This window comes from Gavia stellata, chromosome 1, assembly GCF_030936135.1.
Source record: "Gavia stellata isolate bGavSte3 chromosome 1, bGavSte3.hap2, whole genome shotgun sequence".
Lineage (NCBI taxonomy): Eukaryota > Metazoa > Chordata > Aves > Gaviiformes > Gaviidae > Gavia > Gavia stellata.
In genome coordinates, this window is record NC_082594.1 from 16106124 (window position 1) to 16131203 (window position 25080).

Genomic DNA, 25080 nt, shown 5'->3' on the forward strand with positions numbered 1-25080 from the left:
GGAAGGATGGCCCACTACAGCCTGTTGGCCAGGGCTGGGCCATCAGAGTAATTCAACCAGCCTGTGTCCTGGTGTCCATTCTTTTCCCACATAGCCTTCTTCCATGACAGAGTGTAGATCAGGACCTGTACAAACACTTCATTGTCATGTAACTGGATCAGTTGGAAATCACTGTTCAACGGAACTCAGGGGTTGCCCATCATATGATGGGCAGAGAAGCACGCATGTATCAGGACGCAATGGGGCTGCGTAAGTGTTTCATCATGTCCAAATGGCTATCTGTCATGAGTAGAGAGAGACAGGAGTCAGTGCTATATTTTTGTTGTAAGGTGGATGCATTTTCGGCCTTCTTTCAGGGAAACCCTTTAGTACCTCCATGAAAGTTAGAAGGCCCACCCATAATAAAAATTTGGAAGCAACTGCTTCAAAATTACTTTTGCTGAATATATAATCATAAGCTGTCATGTTGTGTTCTGACTTATCTGTTGTTGTGTTTGTAAATTGAAGGCTAAATAATAATTTTCATAAAGTTGCATAATGCTGCAAGACAATTGCAGACGTACTTTGAAAATTAATGGGTTGTTGCTCTTTTATCTACAACATTGGGAACTTCAGCTTTAACAACAGAACAATGTTTTTTTTCACCAAGGAAAATCAGTGAAGCAGAAATATAGGTCATTCTTTCTTGTATTTTCAACAATGAAAAATTTGTGTAATAAACAGTGAGAGGCTAATATCTAAAAGAATAGGCAGAGATACTAGAGGGAGGAGGCAGAATAGGTACATCAAAAGGTCAATGGAGGTTTCTAAAACCCACCACCACCAAAATTGAATTTTGAATCAAATGCAGAACTAGTGGAGGTATAGGAGTTTATTTTCATTATATTTGTTACATTTCTGAGGGGGCAATTTTCAGAATATATTGGAGTTTGAAAAAGCTTGAGTTTAGGAAGGTAATGAAGAAAAGCTCTGGAGCAGCTTAGGGAAGACTGTATGAGGTCTTACATTGTACTGAGATAGTAACAAGTACAGAAGTGAAAGAGGGAAAATGATCAAAGTCTCAAAATACACCTAATTTAATATTGGTAGCATAATATAGTATTTAATGTTAAAGATTAGAACCTATCTTCAGTTTCTTACGATTAGGAAAAGCACTCAGTACTTCAGCAGTTCTTCATCTTAATTCCCAAGCAGGTCATGAGGATATTTTTAAAGCTGATGTGAGTTATATACATAATGGATTTTAAGGGAATGTAATAGAACATTAAATGTATAAGCTGATACCGGTATTCATGTTTAATTTTCCTATAAAAATGACAGATGGGTTGTTTTAACAAATTCTCAGGAGAAAGCATTAAAAAGAGTGATGGAATGAATATGTAATTCATAGGAGACTGTTATGTAAAGGGCAGTATTTAGGAACATAGAGGCCTTCACTTTCAGTAAGTTTTTCGTGAATTAAGACAGTATATGTGGAAGACTGAGCAAAGCCTGCAAGTAGCAATGTCTTTGTTCTTCCTTTTCTGTGCAATTAAATACTCCAATACGAAATTATCAACTAGCATGTGCTAGTTTTAAATTACATTTTGTATACGCTCAACAGACTATGGTCTCAGAAAAATTGCAGTGAAACTGGTACTGTGATTTCAGGATGCATGCAAAGACAAAATACAAAACATAACATTTCTATACACTGTATGTTTCTTACCCTTTGAACAGTAAGTAACTTTGTTGTATACCTTTTTAATAATGGGGGGGGGAAGACCTTATCCTTCATTTTTCTGTCAGTCATAAACCAAAGTAGCTGTACTACTCTTTCACTTAGCTTTTCTCATATTTTTGCTTGGTAGTTGAGTGCAGTATGACCTTGAAATGAAAAACACGTGAAAGTTCTGACAAAATTACAGTGCCTGAGAATGATTGTGGAGGCAGGTATCCTGTGTGTTCTGGAAAGCAAGATGCCATGTGACAATTCAGAAGTTTATTTAATTTTTAAAAAATTCAGGTCTTTTTTTTTTTTAAGAGATACTTCAGAGAAAGTAAAATCTGATTTTACCTCTAATAAATTACTAGAAATTGAAATAGGAAAACATTTTTTTCACAAAGGCTAGAGTTTTCTTTTTGCATTTGTGCCTTGTAGAATTTTCCAATAAAGATTTAAATTCCATAACTGGAATCCAGTGCAGCGTCTTGTCACATGTCAGTTTGGCAGTTTCAGAACACATGCTAAAATTTATTTAGGTAATAAGCTGCATATGAATTAAGATTTGCAAAATGATACCATCTCTTGGAATTACTGAATAAATTTGGATTTTCAGTGGCTGTAATGGAATGGAAGTAAGTAACAAAAATGTCAATGTGAGAGTAGCAGTGCCTCTCAGAGTCTGAGTTACTGAGGATTTACACATAATACTATATTTATTTTGTATTTATTATTTATTTGTATTTAATTTGCTTCCAGGTTGAACTAGTCTTATCAGAGCAAGAGCTATATGTGGCAGCATGGTTTACAGCACCCAATACAATCCTGTTATGCTGACTACACTACTGCTTTTTATATTGACACATTAACACAAATACTAAAAGCAGTGATTCAGCTAAGTGAAGATTTTTCAGAAATTCCAGTACTTTTGAAGTGATTGGGTAGACAGAGTTATCTCAGAAGAGTGGTGCCTTTATTGAACATCTCACAGACAATACTGAAAGTATCATTATAGTTTTAATCCAGTGTCAGAAAAGTGTGTGTGGGGATATCTGCGTAACTTCAAAGCTAACATGGTCATACGAAGTATTACGAATTAAACAGAGAATGCGTTGTATAACATAATAGTTTCCCTGAGTTTATTAACTGGACATCACGTGTTCTTTTTTAGAATTCTAACCTGATTCATCAAAAGGTGTCTCCTCCTGTGGAGCAACAAAGATCTCCAATCTTATCATTCATTACTCTGGAACAATTCAGTGCCATTCGCCTTGTGCAAAGTGTCCATCAGTCACTTGCTTCTTTAAGTAAAGTTATCAGAGGTACCTCATTACTGAGTTCTGAAGTACAAAGACTAGCAAGTGCTCTGCTAAATCAGAAGGTAAGTCATTTTGTCATGAAGTTACATTATAAGCAATGAAAAAAACCAAGGAAACTGAACGAAATTCTGATATATTTTCATGTCACCATTTGCTCCAAGTTCTTTTATTGATAGAGACTCTAAAATGGAGTTCTTTTATTGATAGTGACTCTAAAACAGAACTATGTTTTTTCTGGAATGAAAACCCAGAAAAATGTTCCTTCAAGGACTTGCAGAAGCTTCTGAGTATATTATACTTTCACCAAGCTTTCTCTTAAGGACAAATCCGATATGATTAGAAGTTGTGGAATAGTATTTCCATTTCAAATACCAAATCATTCTAGATAAGTCAAATACATTAGCCGGCAGAACATGCAAATCTGTCCCTTTTCTTCATTTTTACAGTTTCTTAAAATGTAAGTTTTACTGCAGTAGTAATCACAATTCACTCTCTACGTTTATTCATTATGGATTATTGCCATATCACCAGACAAGCTGTACCTGTCATATCAACCTATCATCTCACCTTATATTCTTGATATACAAGAAAAGCGGACAAAATCTATACGTGTACTTTTTCCATGTTTTCTTGCATCAAATTGGGCATGTTTATAAACTGGTACAATTAGTGAATGCAAATTTACACGGCCTGTCATTAATAGCTAAATAATTGGATTCCAAAGATAGTCAAACATTGACGTGAAACTCCATGGTTTGGTTTCACCTGCAGCAACTGATAAATTGTGTTGATGCTACTGCATAGAAATTGAGATTGTCCCTACAACAAATGATAATTCCTATTAACATCTTGTTTATCTTCATGTGAGGATCAAGTACTGTTAAAAAGATTGTTGTGCATTTATTGATCTATCAAATTCGTAATTAAAATGATAATTAAATTCTTTGTCTTTTCAGATTTACAAGACAGCATTTGTTAGCAAAATTGCTGTACAATTAGAATAAATTAACGTTTTCATGTTAGCAATCTCATTGCCTTTTTAAACACTTTTTGACTGTGTGGTAGAAATTGGTGCTAAGTACCAGTCATAGTGAATGCAAATGATACACGTAATGGCCATTTTTTAGTATTTATAGTTATATTTCGTGTTACTGAGCAAGAGAGTATGGCTTGCTTGTGTGCTTAAGCTCTGCACTCTTAAATTGGAAGCAGCAGGAGCTATGAAGCTGATCACTGTCACAAAAATGTACCTAAAGATTCTATGCATTTTTGTCTCTCACAAACATCAGTTCAGTGCTTCCTGATGTATCGAACAAAGTGTTTCTGGCATTTCATCTGCTTACTTACACACTTACCTTGACACAGATCACTTTACTGAATTGTGACCATAAAGCAGTCTTTTCAGCAGCCCTCCAGAGAGGCTAATGCTACGCTTTTGGCACGGCAGCTAAACTTCACAGTATTTATCATCTTAAAGTGATTTGTTTTGTGTGTTTTCTATACACTGTTCTTGTTTAGTTTAGTGTGGTTATGCATTACATAACAAAGGACTATTTTAAAAACTTGTGTTTTGAAAGCACCAAGATTGTAGTTCTAAGATTATAGCACCATGAAGAAAATGCTAGATTACCAATAGAAATGTGAAACTCAATAAATGTATGACTTCTAATGGTTTCAGCAATGTGCCTTATTGTGCAAAATTGGTATGTTAGTGTACATCTGAAATATGCTTCCATACTAGCAATTAGCTAAGCTATTACTTTAAACTTAGGGTAATTTAGAGTGATATATTAGCAACATTAGGTGAATGCCAACTAAATGATAGATTGGTGAGCTGCCTGTAAATGCATATCTAACAAAAGAGTCTGCAGAAGTGCAGGGATAATAGTTTCAAATACAAAAAGTTTTCAAAAAAACATAATTATGCAATAAAGCATGCAGTTAACTGTGCTTTATTAATTGTCTTGTATGTATTCTAGTTTATTCAATTAATTAGTGTCCATGGATCCAGATATTTTCTGGTTTTTATCTATAAAAGGTACACATTGAGTATGTACTTTGAAAGATACTTTTTCTTACGAACTTCTGTGATAAGATTTTAAAAATCTGTTCAGCACACATGCTATTATATTGTGAGCCTCCTTGAAAATGCAACTGTAAATGTTAAACAGTATAAAATGTTTATTCTACTCAGCATCTTCAGTATTGTGCAATTTTCCCCAGATAATGATTTACATCAATTCTCTTTCACTTAAGTAGGAGAATCTTGCAGAGTCAATTTCAGTGTGCTTTACAGATTCCTGTGGAGCAGGTAGAATTAATGTTTTTATCCTTATTTTATAAGGAGGAATTCTAACAGAGGATCTTTTAAGCCTTTCTTTTTGAAGTCAATGAGAAATTTGTATGGGGAGGTCTTGCAGGATTTTATTCTCAGGTGTTCTTCTACAAACTAAGATGATGAGAAAATAATCATGTGGAGGAATTGTACCAGATCCACTTCACCACAGAGCCACACAACTGCAAGTTCAAGCCTGAGGAGGCAGCAGCAAAGGAGTGGGAACCTGTGGCTGCAGTTGAAAGGTGCCATTGTGGCTTTCCAAGAAAGAATCAACTTAGACCTTTTTGAAGTTTTTGTGGAACCTACTGATGTTTCTGTATTTAATAGCAGGGGTTCTTTTAAGTTCTCCATCAGCACTGTATCTCTGTGGGTCACATAAAGAATTTGCAGGAGTATGACCTTCCTATTAGCGGTTGTATGCTTTGATCATTATATTACTTGTATTGCCTTTTTTCTTTGTAGATATAGATGTTCTCCAGATTATTTAATTTCATTGAAATTGCTAGCTTAAAATGTAATGATGATGGTTTTGAAATGGATACTTTCAGTAAATATATTTTTATTTCAGTGTCCCCTCACGTGGCAAGCCAAGTGGGAAGGTCCAGAAGATCCTTTACAATATCTTAGAAGTCTTGTAGCTCGAGCACTTGCTATACAGGTAATTTTGAAGAGTAATTTTACCTCAGTATGTTGGCGTTCAGTGACACGGTATATTATGTGAATTGCACTACAGTAGCCCTTTCCAAACTCAAGTCCCAAAGAGTTTTAGATGTATGAAAAGGAATGTAAAAATTTAAAGACAGATGAGAAATGTGAAGACAGCAGACTGAGAAATTTGAAGTCAGTAACTTTAAATACAGTGATGTTTACATCTTAGATTTTAGTCATTAGTCTTTCTGAAGAACCATGGGGGAAAAGATAGATTTATTTACTCAGATGAATCTTTACATCTAAGTCAAGACACACTCTTTAATCTGGTAGAGAGGCATGTATAAAGAGATAAAGCGAAGCAATTCTAATAGAGGTAATGTAGAAATTAATAGAAAACTATTTTTTGAAGCAAATAAAACATCTGCATTCTCCAGGTTTACAAGGGGCTATAATAGAAGGTGCAGAGTCTGACAACAGCTCTGTCAATCTACAGTCTGACAGTGAAGAAGAAAATTTTTAGTTAAGGTAAATCTGTCTATGCTTTGATTAACAGAAGACATATAGTTAAGATAATAGGCAGACAAATAAAAAAGTTGTTTATGTAAATTAATTAGTATTTAAGGAAACAGATTTCATCACATAGGATACGTAGAGAGGAAACTGTGAGAACTTTCCGGGGAGGAAGGTTCCTTTAGGAGGGACAGATCTTCTATTATCTCCAGGCAAGAAATAGAAAGCTGCTGGTTTTGACCTTCATTAACACAGCCTTGTCCAGTGGGATATGAAGAAGATTTCTGTGAACATTAGTGTTGACTGTCAGATTCAGAAGGAAGATTTGAGGGGAACATGATTTCTAGGCATAACGTTTTCTAAAGAAACTATCAAATGGATGTTTCCGAAGTATTAATAAGATTCTTGTTATGCAAACCATTTCTTTTGGCTAATGCTAATTTTTTCTTTATCCTTTCCTTTACAAAAAGGCTCGAATTATGAACAATAAAGTGTAAATATGTATAGCAACAAGAGATAATGCACGTTCAAATGTTATATTTGTCATATAACTAGAGTTGAACTTAGTCCCTTCTGACTAACTATTGTAGTCATTATTATTAAAAAAGCATCACTTGTAGCTGAGTCAGCAGTGTTCATAATCTTCAAGAGTACCTTGCAGTTTGTGACTTATACCTTTATTTGCTTGTGACCAAACTGCATGCGATTTTCCTTACTTACTGAATTTTTTTAAATGGAAGCCTGAGATTAGAGTTCAAGCTTCTGTGTGGAGTACACCTCCAATACGAAGTGGAGATAATGTAGCAGAGTGTAACAAACAGGATGAAATTAGTGTTAACAGTAATAGATGATTTTCAACCAAGCATATTCAAAAAGTTTTTATTTCCATATATTACTTCAGTCAACTATTGACAAATGTGCTGCATTGTATTACCATGATAGCAATATTCCTTTTTCATTATTCAAACTGCGGACAATATTGTACATTTGAATTACTCATTTTTATGTAAAGTTATTATGAAGAAAACATTTACAATTTTGAACACTTATTTACTCTAAGAGAGGGACAGATTATTAAGGCAGAGCTTTACAGTAGGTATTTAACTGTAGCCATAAGCAGTAAATTGTGTTAATTGTTTTGTTAGTGATAATAGAAAGTAGTGACAGATGACCAGATACCGGTTGTTATATTCTTTATGTATTTTTTTTATATCAAATATGTAATACAGTCGTATTTGAAGCAATTCTTAATAATACATTATCAGTCTGTTTTGTTTCTCAAATACAATTTGAAATACATCAGTGAAATACATCAGTGAAATACAATATAATTTCTGTGTTCATATTTTTGTATGTATTTGTGCTGGTTTTGGCTGGGATAGAGTTAATTTTCTTCATAGTAGCTAGTATGGAGCTGTGTTTTGGATTACTGCTGGAAACAGTGTTGATAACACAGGGATGTTTTAGTTACTGCTGAGCAGGGCTCACACAGAGTCAAGGCCTTTTCTGCTTCTCACACCGCCCCACCAGCGAGTGGGCTGGGGGTGCACAAGGGGTTGGGAGGGGACACAGCCGGGACAGCTGACCCCAACTGACCAGAGGGATATTCCATTCCATATGATGTCATGCTCAGTATATAAACTAGGGGGAAAGCTGGCTGGGGGACCGCTGCTTGGGGACGGGCTGGGCATTGGTCAGAGGGTGGTGAGCAATTGTTTTCATTTGCATCACTTGCCTTTCTTGGGTTTTATTTATCTTTTTTTCTGTTACTTTTTCATTATTATTATTATTATTATTATTATTATTATTATTATTATTGTTATATATTTAATTTATTAAACTGTTCTTATCTCAACCCATGAGCTTTCTCACTTTTACTCTTCCGATTCTCTCCCCCACCCCGCTGGGGCAGGGGGGGAGTGAGCGAGCGGCTGTGTGGTGCTTAGTTGCCAGCTGGGCTTAAACCACGACAGTATTTTACCAGAAAATGTTGATTATTTCTAATTATGCATTTCAGTTGAATCATCTTTTTCCTTAAATATGATTCCAATTCACATTTATGCATATTACACCAAGATTTTGATTAGCCTTAATCATTTTTAATTAACTTCCCTTTTTTATGACTTTTCATTATTGATTTTATAAATGCAATTTATCATTAGTTAATTATAAATCTAGTATTCAGAAATTCAATAAAGGCTTCAATAAAGATTTTCTCATAACTCTGGAAATTATCTTCAGATTTATATTTCAATAAAGGTCATCATTTTGGTTGGTTTAGTTTTGTATGACCAACTCCATCATCATGATTTTTTGATATTTACTTATACCTGTTTCATTCACTGTAAGGTATTGACTTCTACCTTCACCATTTGAGACAGGTTTGATTTAGGTGTTTTTCAAAAGGAAAATAGGAGACATTGAAACATCAAAGTTGTATTGAAAGATTGCATCTACTAAGGACGCAGTAAGTCTATACTTAGGTTATTAGTTAAAGGCTGCCTTGTAAAGATGTTTGCTGCCAGTGCAGAAAATAATAAAAGCAACTGCTTTGTTACAAACTTTTAATGGGGATCGGGAGGAACACAAAATATAGGCCAGATGGTAGAATAATTATAGCAGAATTTATAGAAGTCTAAAGATGTTCTGAGAGCATTACACAACAACAGGCAGAAAAACAACAGGTGTTGCATTTTCTCAGGTCTGAATTCGCTCAGTAAAATCAAATTAAAAAAAAAGAAATCTGACTACATAAAGTGTAAACAAATAGAGCCATGTTTTGCTGTGTATTATGTTGTGGTGATAGACCTGATGGAAATATGTGATCTCTTCCCAGGTGGAAGTTCTGGTATTTGGATGTTAGCTTTTGCTTTAAATTAAAACCAAAAATTCTGTATATTGAACATTTTTCTAAGGTGAAGAGTTCTGCATACTTTCAATTAGCAATGCTGACATCGAACTTCGCAATATCATGTTTCAGCTTGTCTGTCTACAGTGATTTATTTGCTATGAACATTAAGATATGAAGCTTATGAATCATCATAGATCTTTGTGTTGGTTGTAATTCTTGGTCTTTGTACTCCCAGTTTCCTCATGGTGGCATATTAAATGCGTTCTGTGGTTTCCCTCTCTCATGGTACATGATTATAGCTCAGCAATAATATACATCAATGTATAATGGAATTTAAGTCCATCCCAGTCTGTAGGTAAGTGTCTTCTCATGGCTATGGATACCAGCAGGAGAGGGAGAGAAGAGACCCAGAACTACAGCTATTAAGAGGCAAAAGAGCAGCCCAGGCAAATGTCAGGTGAATATCAACATTGAAAAAAATGTTTCAGGTCAACAAATTGGAACTTACTTTTTGTTTCCACAAGAACTAAATAAAGAGCTTAATTTCATTCCTTCCAAAAAACCCCCTTCTTATTCCAACAAGACTTTATATTTTAAATGAAAATATTTATTTCATTCTTTTGGACTGAGCTGCTTTTAAGTCATCTGTAAAAACAGTTCTTCCTTTGGATGGCTGTTTGGTCAGGCAGCTGGTAAAAGGCTTACAGTATGCACTGAAAATGAAAACTGTTCAGCCTCAGAATCATAAACACTACTTTCAGAGTTCTAATCAAGGAGATGTTTATGAATACTCATAGTTTTTGTTTGCATAAGTTATGAAAGTTTTTGTTGAAAATGTATGTGTATCTATGAAGTACTCGTATATAAAAAAGTTATATTTCCTATTTTATCAGAGACTTGTATGTATCTCTCTGGGATGCTGTTATCTCTTGTCCCCTCCCATCCTGAGTGAAATCTAGGGTAGTAATATTTAATTTCAATACCAGTTTGACCCCCTAGTATAAGATTTTTACTATTTTACTACTCTTTTACTATTTGAGGTAGAATGACTTTGTTTCTGTTTTGGAACCCTTAATATTCCTCTGCTCCAACAATCAGCTCCCCAGAAAGGTAGACTGGACACCCTAGGTATATGAGGTTTGAACTCTTGGAAATTGCATGCTGAAGCTACTAGAAAACCTTCTGGGAGTAGGAGATACGGGATTCTTCCTTCACACCCCAGACATCTAGGCAAAGATGTTCACTTTTCATTCACTGATAACAGGCAGAATGTTTGCTCTTAGAAAGCCAAGAAAGTCAAGTCGTCTCAATTTTCACTGAGTTAAAGAACTCTGAGGGCTAGCCTATAAATCAGTCTTAATGCAACAGTAGATGATACGGACATAAAATCTGAGACGTAGAGGCTGAGAGTGAATTCCAAAATAGGCACGCACACATACTCTGCACAGACACAGCCAGCCACACACAGACTAAGAGAGAGAGGAGGACAGTACCTTTACAGGCAGCTGCATCAACACAGACAGCACGAATAGCCCTATCCTATTTTGGTGGTTCACTGCTCAAGGAAAACACCCTTTACAAGTCTCACTGATTTTTGGTCTCTCCACTGTCTTGCTTCCAGTCCCTCAGTCTGCAGCATGCAGCTCCCATGCAGCTCACCCTCTTGCTGGCTGGTGGTGCTAGAAGTTTGCTAGTGGATTCCCTTCCCCCACATAGAGGACACACTTGCACACAAAAATAACTGAAAATAGAGCTTAAGAGGAGGATAGGACAGACTCTGGTGATCGGCTACAGCGTTGGCCAAAGTGTACTGACCAGCAGCCTCCCTACACGCGACCTGCCCTTTCATACCTCTCCATCTGTTTTCCCGTTCTTGTTCATCTCCCATCCAGATTTCCCCACCTTTGGTCCTTCCCCTAAGTATCCCATAATAAATATTGCACAATCCCAGAATTGTCATATTCAGTGCCCGAATTCACCCACTTGGGCACCCCATAAGAAGTTCTATACCCCTTTAAGTAGTGATCCCGCTTAGTTTGCATAGCATTTCAGAGTTTTTTCTGATAGATTGCTTTAGCAGATTGTGCAGCAGGGCAATAGCTTAATGGTTTGTCTTTCATGGTCTTAGGAGTAGCTGATTCAGATGGATTAGGTTGGCTGTGTTCCCCACCTTGTCATTGTTCCTCTCATCACTCACTCTCCATTTGAACAGCTGTTATTTAGGTATCTGTACAGTGCAGAATACTTCAGATTTAGTTTTGCAATATTAAAGCACAAAATCTCATTAAAATATTGTGGTTTAAATCCTCCCATTCCATTATTTTAATTCAAAGTTCAAAATGCTATGAAGAATCCACCTTATTCTGAAGAATTAGCATTGTTCTGTTGCTTTTCTTGGCTTCTCCTCTTCAGCTGTCATGAGTATCAAAACAAAAATACAACTGCAGCCTAACATTATCTGCTATGAAACTGAGCCTTAATTGGCTCCCACAGCTCTCATCATGTTGCAGCATGATTTCACTTTGTGCAGAATTTATCAGCCAGGATACATCTCTCAAGACCTTTTATCTAACTGATAACTGCTTGGTAAAAATTGTAAATTTGCAGGTACTACTATAAAAATTTATATGTTTTCTTTGTCTCTCATTTAAGAGGCAAATTTGAAGCTCTGATAGATCCAACTGTCATATCATGTCCTTTTTTAATCACTGTTTCAGTTAGATTGAATTAATTAAGTTAGATTGAATTAATTAAGTAGTGGCCAGTATAGAGTAGTGGTGATTTAGGAAGATACACCATCCAAACAGGATGCCACACAGAATGTAAGAAGAAAGTATCAGACTTGCACAGGTCATAAGAGTTGTCCACTGAAATAAAGTCTAGCTTCCAAGGAAGCTAAAGCAGAAGCTGAAGCATTTTTTATGCTTAGAGAGTTCATGTACTCTTGTGACTTACAGAAAGCTGTGTTCATGCATGGGTGCCTGAGGTGGAAGGATTCCTTAAATTTTCTTGTTTTGTGCACCAGTTCAAGACTTCTCTTTCCAGAGGTACTGAAATCACTATTTCTAGTAGTGAAATTATTCTTTTCCTGCAGAATACAGTGGGTTTTCACACTACATCTGCAAACTTCGCAGTTTTAAATGGAAATATTTTTTGGTTGTCAACAAGCAAGGATTATCTCAAGTTTTGGGAAAATAATTTTCTTTATGCATGAAAAACAATTCTTAAAGAGCAGCACTGGAAAAAGAAAGATATCTTGACTTGCATTCTCTTTGGTTTCATTGTGAGTTGTTGAAGCTTAATCCCAATGAAGTTTAGATGCTCTGCTAAATTGAGGAATCCGCAAGTTATAGGCTTTTTTCTAAACGTCACCCTTAAACGTTTTGAAATGTAGTCCGTTTCAACAGAATTCAACTCCTGTTGATTAAGCTTTCAGAATTCTAAGCATATTTTGTGAGAATGGCTATTCTTTTTTAATTATTAAATACTACCTTGTAAGCAGAAGTTTCAGCAGCATCCTTTATCGTACCACTAAACAGTTGATCAGCTCTCTGACTGTAGAATATTGATTGCAGAAGGTGATCACTCACAAAATTACTTTTATAAGTGTTTGAATAAAAAAGAAGAAAAACACATGTCATTGTCTCTATGAGAAATTACCTTATTTTAAAGAAAATTATCTTTTTCTAACCTCAGTTTAAATTTAAAAGAACTAGATTTAGTGTTCTGTATTTCTTCTGTGGATGCAGGTTAGCATTTCTGTGTATAAGTTCCAAGAAACTGTACCATGTATTATAGAAGATTTAAATCTGTAGTTGATACACTTTATTTAATCTAATAAAATAATCAGCATTCATTGATTTTTCTCTTTAAGCAACAAGATACATTTCCACAATCCAGGAAGAAATCTGAAAAGATAGAATGATAAGATATTAATAAACTGTATGCATTTAAATTGTTAAAATTTAAAGTGTAGATTGCTCATTTTCTAACGATTTGTTTTTCATTGTATCATGGACAAAGCTGTCTGCAAAAGAGAAAGCAGAGTAAAATGGATAGTCTTGACTGACAAAAGCTCAAGCAAAAAAAGGTTAATTAAAGTACAACTGGTAGAAAAGGATGTTATTATCATTTGCATATGAAAATTAGTCTCCTTATGTTATGCTATCAAGGACTTCGGTAATTTTAAATTCCAGCCATTTGTAAATGAGAAGGCTGCAACACATGGTAATACACCAATTTGCTGGTACATTCCATCAATCTGCTTTCCTTTATGCTAGACAACTCAGTTGCAGTAACTTGCTCTTCTGATTACTACTATATTGGCACAAATATTGTGTCTACTAATAATTAGCAGTCTATTTAAAATCTTTTTTTGTTCAATTTATAATTTTGATTTCATAGTTGTACATGCATACACAGAAATAAATTTCTTAGAGTAATAAGACAGCTTTGTAACTAAAAATTAACTAGATGTGATCATGGTTCTGTTTTTGAACTGTAGATGGTTTGGTGGGAACTGGCTTGGGGAAATAGTTTACAAAGTATTTAATCTCTTGATTTGAGATTTTAATTGGTCAAGATCAATGCTAACATGATATAACTATTTCTCAAATAGCATTTGCAGATATATATTAAAAAGTAAGCCCATTTTCTAATAGTAACACATTGCCATTCCACAAGCAAGCATCATCCCTAATTAGCAGTCTTTTTGGCATTTCTTTGGGGGAAGGCAGAAATGTAGCTGCATGTTGACCTATCTTTCTCTCTTTGAAGGAGATTCCATATAGCTGAATTTGAAATGATAACATACTTTCATATTGTACTCCTGTACAAATATAAAAAAAGATTTAAATTTTCAGAGCTGTTAAAGTTTCAGAGCTATCATCTCGAATTTAGTTTGTGAAGAAAAAGCTTCATGAGAGTAATTCTTGACTAAATCCTTGTTTATCTGTTGTGTGTGCAGTAGTTTTACTCTTGGGAATTCACATTCAAATAAAACAATCAGTGCAGGATGCAGGTGCACTCAGCAACTGTACTTTAAAACTGATTGTATTTTAAAACTGGGGTAAACACAGAGGCATTCTGGTTTGGGGGTTTGGGGTTGTTTTTAGTCTTAGTAGAGTTCTTCGTGTGGTTCTTCTTTGTCTCTAAATATTCAGTGAGGTACATAATTGAGGAAAAAAAAAACCCAAAACTTTAAGTCAAAGGAGAAGAGCTCTTAAGAGTGATAGAAAGCTTAAATCCCCATTTTATGTATGTAAGTGATGCTTAAAGGCACAGAGGGTAAATAGCCTCCTGCTCTAGAGTATGTTTCCCAGTGTATTCAACTGAATACTATAAATAGCAACTTAGAATGTGTGCCCTTAAATGGAGGAGAATGCGTAAGAGCACATTTGCAGGCAGTGATATTTTTATATTATTAATTCCACGTAGTCACTCTGATCTAAGAGAATTACGATCCAATGAGGAGTCTGTTCTCTATATCTGAGCTTGAGTTTCAAAATTCCCGTCAGGTTTGTACTGTTGTACAGTGTTGTATATGCTTTTCCTTACACATACCATATATTTTCTTGTAGGTTCTCTATAATTACCATTTTTAGTGTAATTTCTAATATTTCATGATCCCATATGATAAATTTAATCAACTGAAATTAGCTATGTATCAGGCAAAATGCAGTAAATAATTTAGAACTAAACCAAATATTCTTCATTATTCAGATATGTAGATTATCAAGCTAGAAAAAAGATTTATTCAGTCATGTCTATTCATGTATTTTATTCTTATCAGGCTGAGAAAGTCAAAATTGATGGTTTGAATATATCAAGACAAGAATCCATCAAGTAAAAAATACAGTAAGATATTACTAGAATAATAAAAATAAAATTGTGTTGCTTATTAGCTGCAAATTTGATTAAAATATGTCTCACTCATGATACCATGATAATCTAGAAATGCAAAATTCTTAATTAACTTATATAAAGGTCAAAGGGACTTATTTCTTTGTATTCTGCACTTTTGAGGACACATCTGAAGCATTTGTCCAGTTTTTGGCTGTTCAGTGGAAAAAAAAGTTGCCCAGGTTGCCCAGGGAGGTTTGTGGAATCTCCACTTTTGGAGATATACAGAACTGGCATAGACAATGCCCTGAACAACCTAAACTGTTATTGAATTTGGCCCTACTTTGAGCTGCAATCAGATGACTTTCAGAGGTCCCTTCCAACCTAAATTCTATAATTTTGTAATTTAGAACTTCTCCACTGTACCTTTTGGGTCAAATGTGCTCTAATGAATATGGACTTGATTTGTACCACTTCAGTGTAGTACTTCTCTCTTAAATGTTAGATATTCAGTAGTGACCTATCTAGTTAAATGCCCTGAAAATTTCAAATGTTTCATATATTGCTTGGACATGCATAGTGGCACTTACTAAGATCAGCATAGAGAAAACAGACACATGTTGCAAGAAGACAAACTTTGATTAGACATTTGGAAGCAAAAAACCATGTTGAGGGTGGTCAGACACTGGAACAGGTGGCCCAGAGAAGGTTGTGGAATCTCTATCATTTGAGATATTTAAAATATCATTGAACAAGGCCCTGAGCAACCTACTCTAGGCTGGTCCTTCTTTGAGGGTGGGGAGTTGGACTGGAAGATCTCCAGAGGTGTTCCAACTCCAGTTATTCTATGATTCCATGATACTGTAGGACACTTCAAAATTTCATGCAGTAGGTATCAAAACGACATAGATATTACTGCTGCCAAATGTTTAATTTTATGAATAAATTATTTCTATAACAGAAATAATTTTAAAAGTAAAACCATTGTATGTAAAAAAAAAAAGAAAACAAAAATGCATTTAAAAATAAACCAAAAAAAGTGTGCTGTTTAACAAAATGTGCAATATTTTTTCTCTAAATTACTCCATCATGTCTGTTTCTCTGGGTTACTTCCTGAGAACAGGTTTGACTGAAGCTTCATGCCATGCTACTGCTCTTCAGCATTTTCTTAGCCTTCAAGTGCGACAGGACATCTGACAGAGACCTACAGCCTTGATGATGACCTGTTCTGTTGGGGTTGGCCACAACAAAAAATTTCCCTTTCTGATTTAAAGAAAGGCTTTATGGGCTTCAAAGAGCTCATATACTGTACTTGAGGTACTTTCACTCTAAATGCCTTGGAGTTAGTATGTAGGAACATCCAACAATCCATACCAGCTTATTACACCAATTAAAAAAAGAAATCTTAATTAAATTTCTGTGTTTACACAAAGATATGCTTTGTTGGACAAACTATTTGATAGTCTGAGCAGTAGTCCCATGTTGCAGTGTTCTGTTCAATGGAGGGTAAGTAGCTTTAGCATGAGCCAGCATGGTGCATCCCAGGATGTCGTGTCACAGACATGGCCATGCAATCATATAGTTTCTTTGTTTAGACTGGGGTTGCATCAGCCACTGTTTCCATTCTGTGATCTTTTTTCCTTGTAGAAAAATAGATTTCCTTCTTTGCCTTTTCATTGTGGTATATTTGGGGTTATGTACACCACTGATTTAAACAATTTCTGATTAGATTCCTTTAGTGGGTTTGATAAACATTGCATACATATCTGAGAGTTAGGTTCAGCCTTAATAGTTGTCAATAGAGGAGAGTTCTGTGACACAGGCATGGCTGAGAGATTTTCTCTGAATTTTGACAGCCTCAAGAGAGGGTGTTAACACAAAATAAATGACTGATAAACAGTAAAAAAAAAAAAAAAAAAAGCAAGAGAGACCGATGATTGCAGTCCAAGGGGTCATTGTTTTGGAAGAGGAACAAGGACTGTGAGGGAGATGCTTAATGGAAAATCTGTATCTCATGGGATGTTGACCAGAGAAAATGAACCATAGCAAAGTTAGTGGTTCTCTTTTGGCTCTCCTTATTGTAACATAGCCTTCAAGCTGGTACTATAAAACAAACTACGGTGGTGCATCCCATCAATACTAGTGTGTAATATATTGAGTATTCTGTACCCCTGTTTAGTCACACCAGTACCATCACAATATACATTTCAGCATCCCTACTCCAGAGGTCTGCAAAGGAATTATGTCTGATGTAGTCCTGACTTTGTCCAAGGATTATGGTAGGCAGTCTTGTCTGTTATCTGCAAATAAACATGTGTGCCACCGTTTCCCCTGCCCTGCAACTTCTTACTGGTGGAGGTGGGAAGTAGGACCATAATCTCTTTCGGAAGGAGAGGACACTGAAGTTTTTTTGAATGTTTGTCCCCTTTACTCTGCACATTTTGTAGTTTCTGGTTCTACCAAGGAATAGTTCCAGCTCTTATACTTCCTTACCCAGTTATACTCTATGTAACTGCAAATGCAATCTAGCACCTAGTAACTGATGTATTTAGTTGTAGAGAAAGAAAAGACTAGAAGGCATGAAGCGTAAGAGTGTTGTCTAACTGGATTCTGTGTTTAGTGATCATGTAAGAAATATCTGAAAGTAGGTATTTTTGGCATACATCAGTCATGAACTTGTCAGTACGATGTTACAGTTCTTATGCAGCATCATCATTCTGGTATCCTTATTAAATGTAGAAAACAGCAATTCATGGGAAGTTAAGTTCCTGTTTTGATAAAAATAAATTAATACAGTAACCGGAATGAGATCAAATTTGCTAATGCTTCCCTCAGCTATGCCTAACTGCACATCTGCTTCTGGCACATTGTTAGCTAGCATGTTGGTGCTCATGGACTCAGAATTTTTATGCTCTAAGACTGTGCTGTTGTGTTAGTGTTCAGACTTCCTGAACAAACAGGGGGGTTCTGAGCCATGTCAAACTGAAATAAAGAATTAATAGTATTTTATTTAAAGCACTAACCAGCAGTTTTGGTCTGCATGCTCAAAAAGAAAAAAAGAAAAAAGAAAAGAAAACTATTTTAAAAGAAAAATAAGACTCCAAATTAATTTCCTGTGTGATTTACCACTTGAAAGATAGTATGTGCCAACACCTTATCGTATACCTGAAATATTGCAGTATTCACGTGTTCATTTGATAAAGGATAATTAGCAAGAATAATAACTCAAGGATTTCACATACTAAAAAATTTACCACAAGGGAGCAAATTGTTGTATGCCAGTAGCTCCTGAGAAGCTACGCGTTATCCCCTCTGTGCTCAATGCCAGAAAAAATACCTCTGTTTCATTTCTCTGCAGTGTGACACAACTAATCCTGCAGACATTTACCACTGAATGCCGACACTTAGGAGCACACCTGTGGAACAGCTGCTGCACTGTGAGGAAAATACGACTCTAGCATAACTGCTTGAGTGACCTTTGCTTAATCTAAACTCTGGTTAACTGAATGCTTCCTCCCCTGGCAGTGCTACTCACCATCGTTTGCTCTCAGACTTATCCAAGTCCTGCATTTTTTTTCCCTAGTAACTTCGAATCCCTCTAAAACTAGTGGAAAAACAGATTTGTACTCTCTGGTTTCTGGCTATGCATATTCATATGACACTGAATACAATTTTCCATCTAGGCACAGAAATGAAATCACTTCTGTAGTGATTTATATGATTTTCTTTTTCAATAAAAGTTCTCTTCTGGGATGCACCAAGGGAAAAACACAGTAGAAGAGAATACATTTGGAATGAATTAAAACAGGTGAAGGAAAACTACTTGATTCATTGTAGAGGAGTTCTGTGTTCCTAAAGTTGTATAACTGATAATGTGAAAATCTGGCAGCCTCTTTATTCCTTCCACTGTTCAATGTGAGGTTCTCAGTTTGCTTTGGGATTATAGAAGATAAGGAAGGCTTCTCTCTGAAAATGGAATAGATGCTTCTTGGATGTTAAGACAGACAAAAAATACTATTAGATCCACCTGAGGCCGCACTTAAAGATTTATTTTTGTTAAAAAAAAAAATAAAAAAAAAATTATTATACCAAACAGAACCCCACATTAATTGAAGTCTTGAAATATGCTGCTAGGAATTACTTTGCAAGCATGTTGGGTATTGCTGATAAGTTTTGATATTATATTTATATACTTCTAGTTTCATTGCAGTAAGAAAGATTCAGGAAATACTGAAATAATGAAGTATTGAAATACTGAAATAAACAGTTACAAAGAAGAGTGTAGGATAGAATTTTTATTTTATTTTGTAAAAATAAATCTTTTTGGGATTAGGATATTTGGACTTGTAGACCATATTGTTGGTATAATAGAAATTATTGATAGAATGTGAATTTATTTTTAAAAATAAGTTATAAACCATTTCAGCTTTCATATGCCTTTTCCCAGATGTTATAGTTGCCATGTCTAACCAAAGATGTATCATTAATTCATACACAGAAAGCTGCTTCTAGTGAGTTTAGATCTTGACTGTTAACTGTTTTGAAGCAGAAAAACAAATCTTGAATTGCAGCAAACCTGTTAAAGACCATATTATGGGAGGTAGGAGTGAGAGAGCAGTTGGGAGAGCATGGGTATTGGCCTGAGCCACGAAGAGACGAGTAGCTAGATTTTACACCATCTTAGAGCTGATGGTAGTCTTCTCACTGTAATCCAGCTGGCAAGTGACAAATGCATGGATTATTTTGGCCTGCCTGGCAGGAAAGGCAGTTTTCTACTGAGTTGGTGATGGAAGAAGGCCCTTCAGACTGAAATGCTGCATGGCCATCCAAGATCAATAAGAAGTCAAACAACTTTGCATCATTTTGACAAATGGAGTCACTGTATGTTTTTATTGGACTCAGGATAGTAGAGGGAAATGAAGATACTATAGCTAATCTGTTACAGGATTTCTCCTTTTCAAGAAACATCACTTCAGTCTTTCTACAGTTTAGCTTAAACTTCCTTCCCTTCAAGCCCTGATCTCTTCCAAGCGTTACGGCAGTGGCAGTGGATGTACTAGTGACAAATGATCCTTTTAATAGAGTGGTGTTGTCTTTTGAGGGTGTAGCACTTCACTGACATGCTGCCATTTGGTTGTATTAGACAAAAAGGAGAATAAGCATAAGGATATTTTTTACACTTTTGTTGTAAAATACATGTTATTGTCATTTTTATTGCATTTAAATCTTAAATTAATTATTAAACAGCTGTGACTGAGCTATGTCTTCAGCTTTCTGTAGAGCAGTACAAGCAATTACAAACTTTGCTTTTGTGATCTAATGAAAGTTTTTGTTATTGTGTATTTCCTACTGCTACTTAATTATATGAGTTCAGAATTAATATTAGCCGTACTGGAATTTTCATTGGGTGAAATATTAGCATCTATGTTCCCAACAGTGTTTCTCTTTAGCAGTTACATTAAAAGTTTATCTGATGACAGCAATAGAATGATTATATTAAATACAAGTTGAAATGATAGCATCTACTGTTATTACACAAAACAATTTACAAAATCTGCCCTAACCAGAATGCAGAGTTACTGCTATATAATAAAAGAGATTGTTATATAAAGTCATTAAAAGAATCATGCAGACAAGGGTCATTAACTGTGTACATTTAGCTAATGAAAATGGAAAGCAAGAATCTCCTAACTGATTCATAATCATTTGAGTTGAGGGCAAATAATCAGTGATGTGACAGATAAAAAGATCACCGATTAAATGTTTGAACATGGTGGAAACATTATGGGGATTTGTCTGACACACTGACAAAATAAAATTCACTGAGTGATATTTACTTGTATTTTGGATGATTTTGTCACTTCCAAGATGCTTCTATGGAATTATTCACCTGTCAGCAGTTCGAATACAATAAAGTACTTTTTAAACAAGATATGGATGCCTGGCAGATGCATTGTGTAATGAGAGTGTAGCTTCCAAGATTTTTTATTCAGTGACTAGAGTAATTTCATAATCTTCTGGTAACTGGTATTTAGAAAGGAGCGTGGTTTGTCTTTCTCTGTTTAGTCACAGCATGTGGAATCTTAGTCTCTGATTATTTTTCTGGCTTAGTATTAAACATTCATCTTTCTGCGCCAGAAGCATATGGCTTGCAACTATTTATAGAGTAGGTTATACAATAATTTAACATTTATTCTACAGTACCATAGTCAGGACTGTGACTATACAGTGTGAAGAAATTGTACCAAAAAAGGTATACAATATAAAAGTTTCAAAACATAGGATTTTGAGTGTGGACTGTTGCATAACCACTCGGGTACCTAAATAACTCATCTAAAGATAACAAATTCTTTAGTCTGAGATTGTTAATGTTTTGAGGATCAAACTCAGATTTCATTACTTAAGATACATGGTTTATCAAGATTGCAGGGTGCAATGTGTGTCTCTTTTCTCATGTTGGCACATAATGCATTGCACTGATGGGAAATTCCAAGGTTGCTGCTCCTACTAACTGCATGTAAGGCAGGGTGAAAGAAGTAGCTTGGGGCATGTGCTCTGTAAGGATAATTGAGGCCAGTTATTCCCACCACCTCTGTTAGTTTCATTTATTAGCAAATATAACAGAGGCCAGTTTTTATCTTATCTGAAATTCATGTCTCAAACTAATACACTAAAAATGGCAGCATCAACCTCATACTAAGAGATATTTAAAAAAAAATGTTGGTAAGTAGTTATAAAAACTCTTACTGCAGATTGAAAATCAAGTGTTTCTTGAATTTTCTATGCAGTTTACACAAAAGAATGATCTGAAAGCATTCTTGAAAGGAATGCAGTTATTTGCCTGAACTTAGTAAAGCAAAGACAGTAATGACAACCATTTCGATGGAAAACATAAATTTTCCTATTAGTAAAGCTGAAATACGGTTTCAACAGAATGTTAGAAACTTGGTAAAAATTTCATTGTACAAAGTGAGCTGCACTGTACAAAGAATGAAACAGAACTTTATTTAGAATGGATGAGTCACATTACACATAAACAACTGGTTTTCTTTATACTTTTAAATGGTGTTAATTTTGTGTTTACCACTTTGAAATAATTGAAATTAATCTTTGAGGTTACGGTATATTTACACAAAAATTTTTCAATAATCATAATAATTGACAAATCCACATTAACTCAAAATGTTGAAAAATCAGGCAATAACTTCAGGATTCTTTGTTTTCCTTGTTTTTTTCTCTTTTAGACTTGGGTAGAAAAAGCAGAGAAACAGAAACTACTGTCAGACACCCTTGACCTTTCAGAGCTATTTCATCCAGACGCATTTCTCAATGCCTTACGCCAGGAGACTGCAAGGTGAGGGAAGAATAATCTACCTATTTATGTGTACTAATGTGCCATTGTTCCCTATGTGTGAAGATAGTGACTTCATTTTCAGCACACAGATACAACAAATTATGTCAATTGCTGTCATTAGTCATATCATTTTTATTACTTGCACTGAAGTAGAATAGCCGTGAGTTACTTGTTTAAATGCCGATTATGTTTTTTATTTTAGGTGAAATTAAAAATGTATTTTTCTTCAAAGTAAGACTTAGTATGATATGGTACACATTGAAAAGACATTGGTTTTGGTTTTGTATTTCATTTCCTGTTATATGTCTCTAAGATTTACTGTACATATGTTTCCCTTGCAGAGTTATGAGCTGTTCAGTGGACAGCCTTAAATTTACAGCATCATGGAAAGGGCGAATACAGGAAGGCAAACTCCAAGTTAAGGTATTTTACTAGGATGTTTTACTAGAATTTTACAAGGTTGTTTTATTAGCATAGTCCAAGTCATCTGTCCATAAACTTTCTGGAAGACTGAGCTATAAATACATTGGTGTACCTGAGATACAAAGACTGGTTAATAGCATACAGCTACAAAAATGGTAGTGCAAAAATTCCGTAGAAATGGGAGAAAGAAAGCAGTTATCTTTTTTCCCCTCCCTAGTTACAGTGCTTATTTAAAATTTAAAATGTAAAATTTAAAATTTAAACTTATTCTTGCTCCATTATCTTCAACCTCCTCTTAGATAAAAATTAAAGCTGCAATTCCATTAGTTAATATCTAAGTGTTGTCCAGAAAGTAGTTGTCCAGAAAAACTTGTGGCAGGTAGCAAGAGAAAATACACATGTAAATCTGTAAGTCTAAGACATTTGTTGAATCACTGAAAAGAGACTTCTAAGGAAGTAGACAAACCAGAGTAAACTATAATATGACTAGCTTTTGATATGATAAAGACCCAACAATTTTCAGTGGACACTTAGGGCTACAGCCAGCAGCCATAAAGTCACTACTGATTGCTTAGACGGCAAAGTAGAGATGAATCATCAAATGCTTTAGTTTAGCTTGTTAATATTTCCGGTGGCACTGCCACTTTGGCTGAATCCAGATCTCTTTGCACCTGTTTTATACTTAATTTTGTAGGGAATTCACAAAATAAGTTTTCTACATCTTCCAACAGGTATGTTGGTCCCATGATAATACTGCACAGCTCAAAGTGCTGTGTTCAGCACAGAGCACAGCACTTAGAACAGCATTCTTACAGAAACATGGGTGAATAATGCAGAGCACTCACCACGCCACTCTACACTGATGTGCCGCTAAAGCAGAGAGATTGCTAAACTAGGAGAGAGAAAGCAAGTGGCAGGGCACCTTCTCTAGTCTGATACTGCAGGCAGGCACAAGGCTGTGGGAGATATTAGGATTCTGGGTTGCTGCTGACACTATCTAAAATTACTAATACAGAATGTGTAAGAATTCATATTCCTAAAATATTAGTAGATTGTAAGGCCAGGCAAGATAATTGTAATCATCCAGTCTGACCTTTACACAATACAGTCTTTTGAACTTTCTTGAATTAATTCCTGTTGGAACTAGACAATATAAGTTAGAAAATTATTCAATCTTGGTATTTAAATAAGAGTAATGGTTGCCTACTTCATTTAATGAGAAGCAGATGGGACTCTAGAACCTGGAGATAAATAAACCAAGGGACTTTTAGGGCAATTTGGTTCCCTGGGATAAACCTGGGATATGATAAACCTCGGAGCTTGCAAATCACGTGTTCTGAGGTTCCAGATTCAGCGAAGACTTCTACGTCCATAGCAGTGAGCCAAAATTGAGTTTCACATCTCAGATCACTCATTCTAGTAGGCTAACTATCAGCTGCAGATCCTAGAAGCCTGGACTTCTTCAAAACCATCCTACTGTCTTCGAAAAATGTCAGAAGTCAATGTCAAATACCTGAATTCCATGCATGAATAGTATTATCTAAGTATTCCCATATGCTAAAAAATGTTACAATATTTTACAGTTGCTAAATTGAAAGAGCTGCTTGGAAACTAAAGAATTAAAGGGTAATTAGAGGAAAGAGCTTTATAACAACACTCCAGTTAGGTGTATTGAAGCTTATCATTCTTTGTTATGTGCAAACTTCATGGTAGATTTTTGATAATAATAGTTAGAATACACTGTTAGCAGTCACTGTTGTATGTAGGCAAAAAGGTTAACATATATTCTCTATTGCCTTACAAGAATGATTCTTATGTTCCAAGAGGAATCAAAACTAAAAAGAGAATTTTGTTTAAGAGCAAATTCTCTACCACAGGAATAGTAGGAGCAGTTAGGTGAGTGGTTATTTTTAACAAAAGGTAAGCATCCTGTCAAGCTTACTCAACTGATTTGAATATTATCCTTTCTTCAGTAAAGTTTGACATTGTGTATCTCAGCCTTATACTTAACTGTTACTTCATCATTGGATATCCTTCTGTCTGCAGATAAGGCTGCAAAGAAATTTTTCCCACTAAAAAATTCAGTTCATA

General features: G+C 35.2%; 1 protein-coding gene across 1 annotated transcript in view; it reads left to right on the top strand.

The window, feature by feature from the left end:
- Positions 1-25080, top strand: part of DYNC2H1 (dynein cytoplasmic 2 heavy chain 1) — a 188316-nt gene that overhangs the window by 153618 nt on the left and 9618 nt on the right. The window contains exons 84-87 of the mRNA XM_059824850.1: positions 2874-3083; positions 5928-6017; positions 22457-22566; positions 22908-22989. Coding sequence (XP_059680833.1) covers positions 2874-3083; positions 5928-6017; positions 22457-22566; positions 22908-22989 — 492 coding nt within the window. The remainder of the gene's footprint in view (positions 1-2873; positions 3084-5927; positions 6018-22456; positions 22567-22907; positions 22990-25080) is intronic.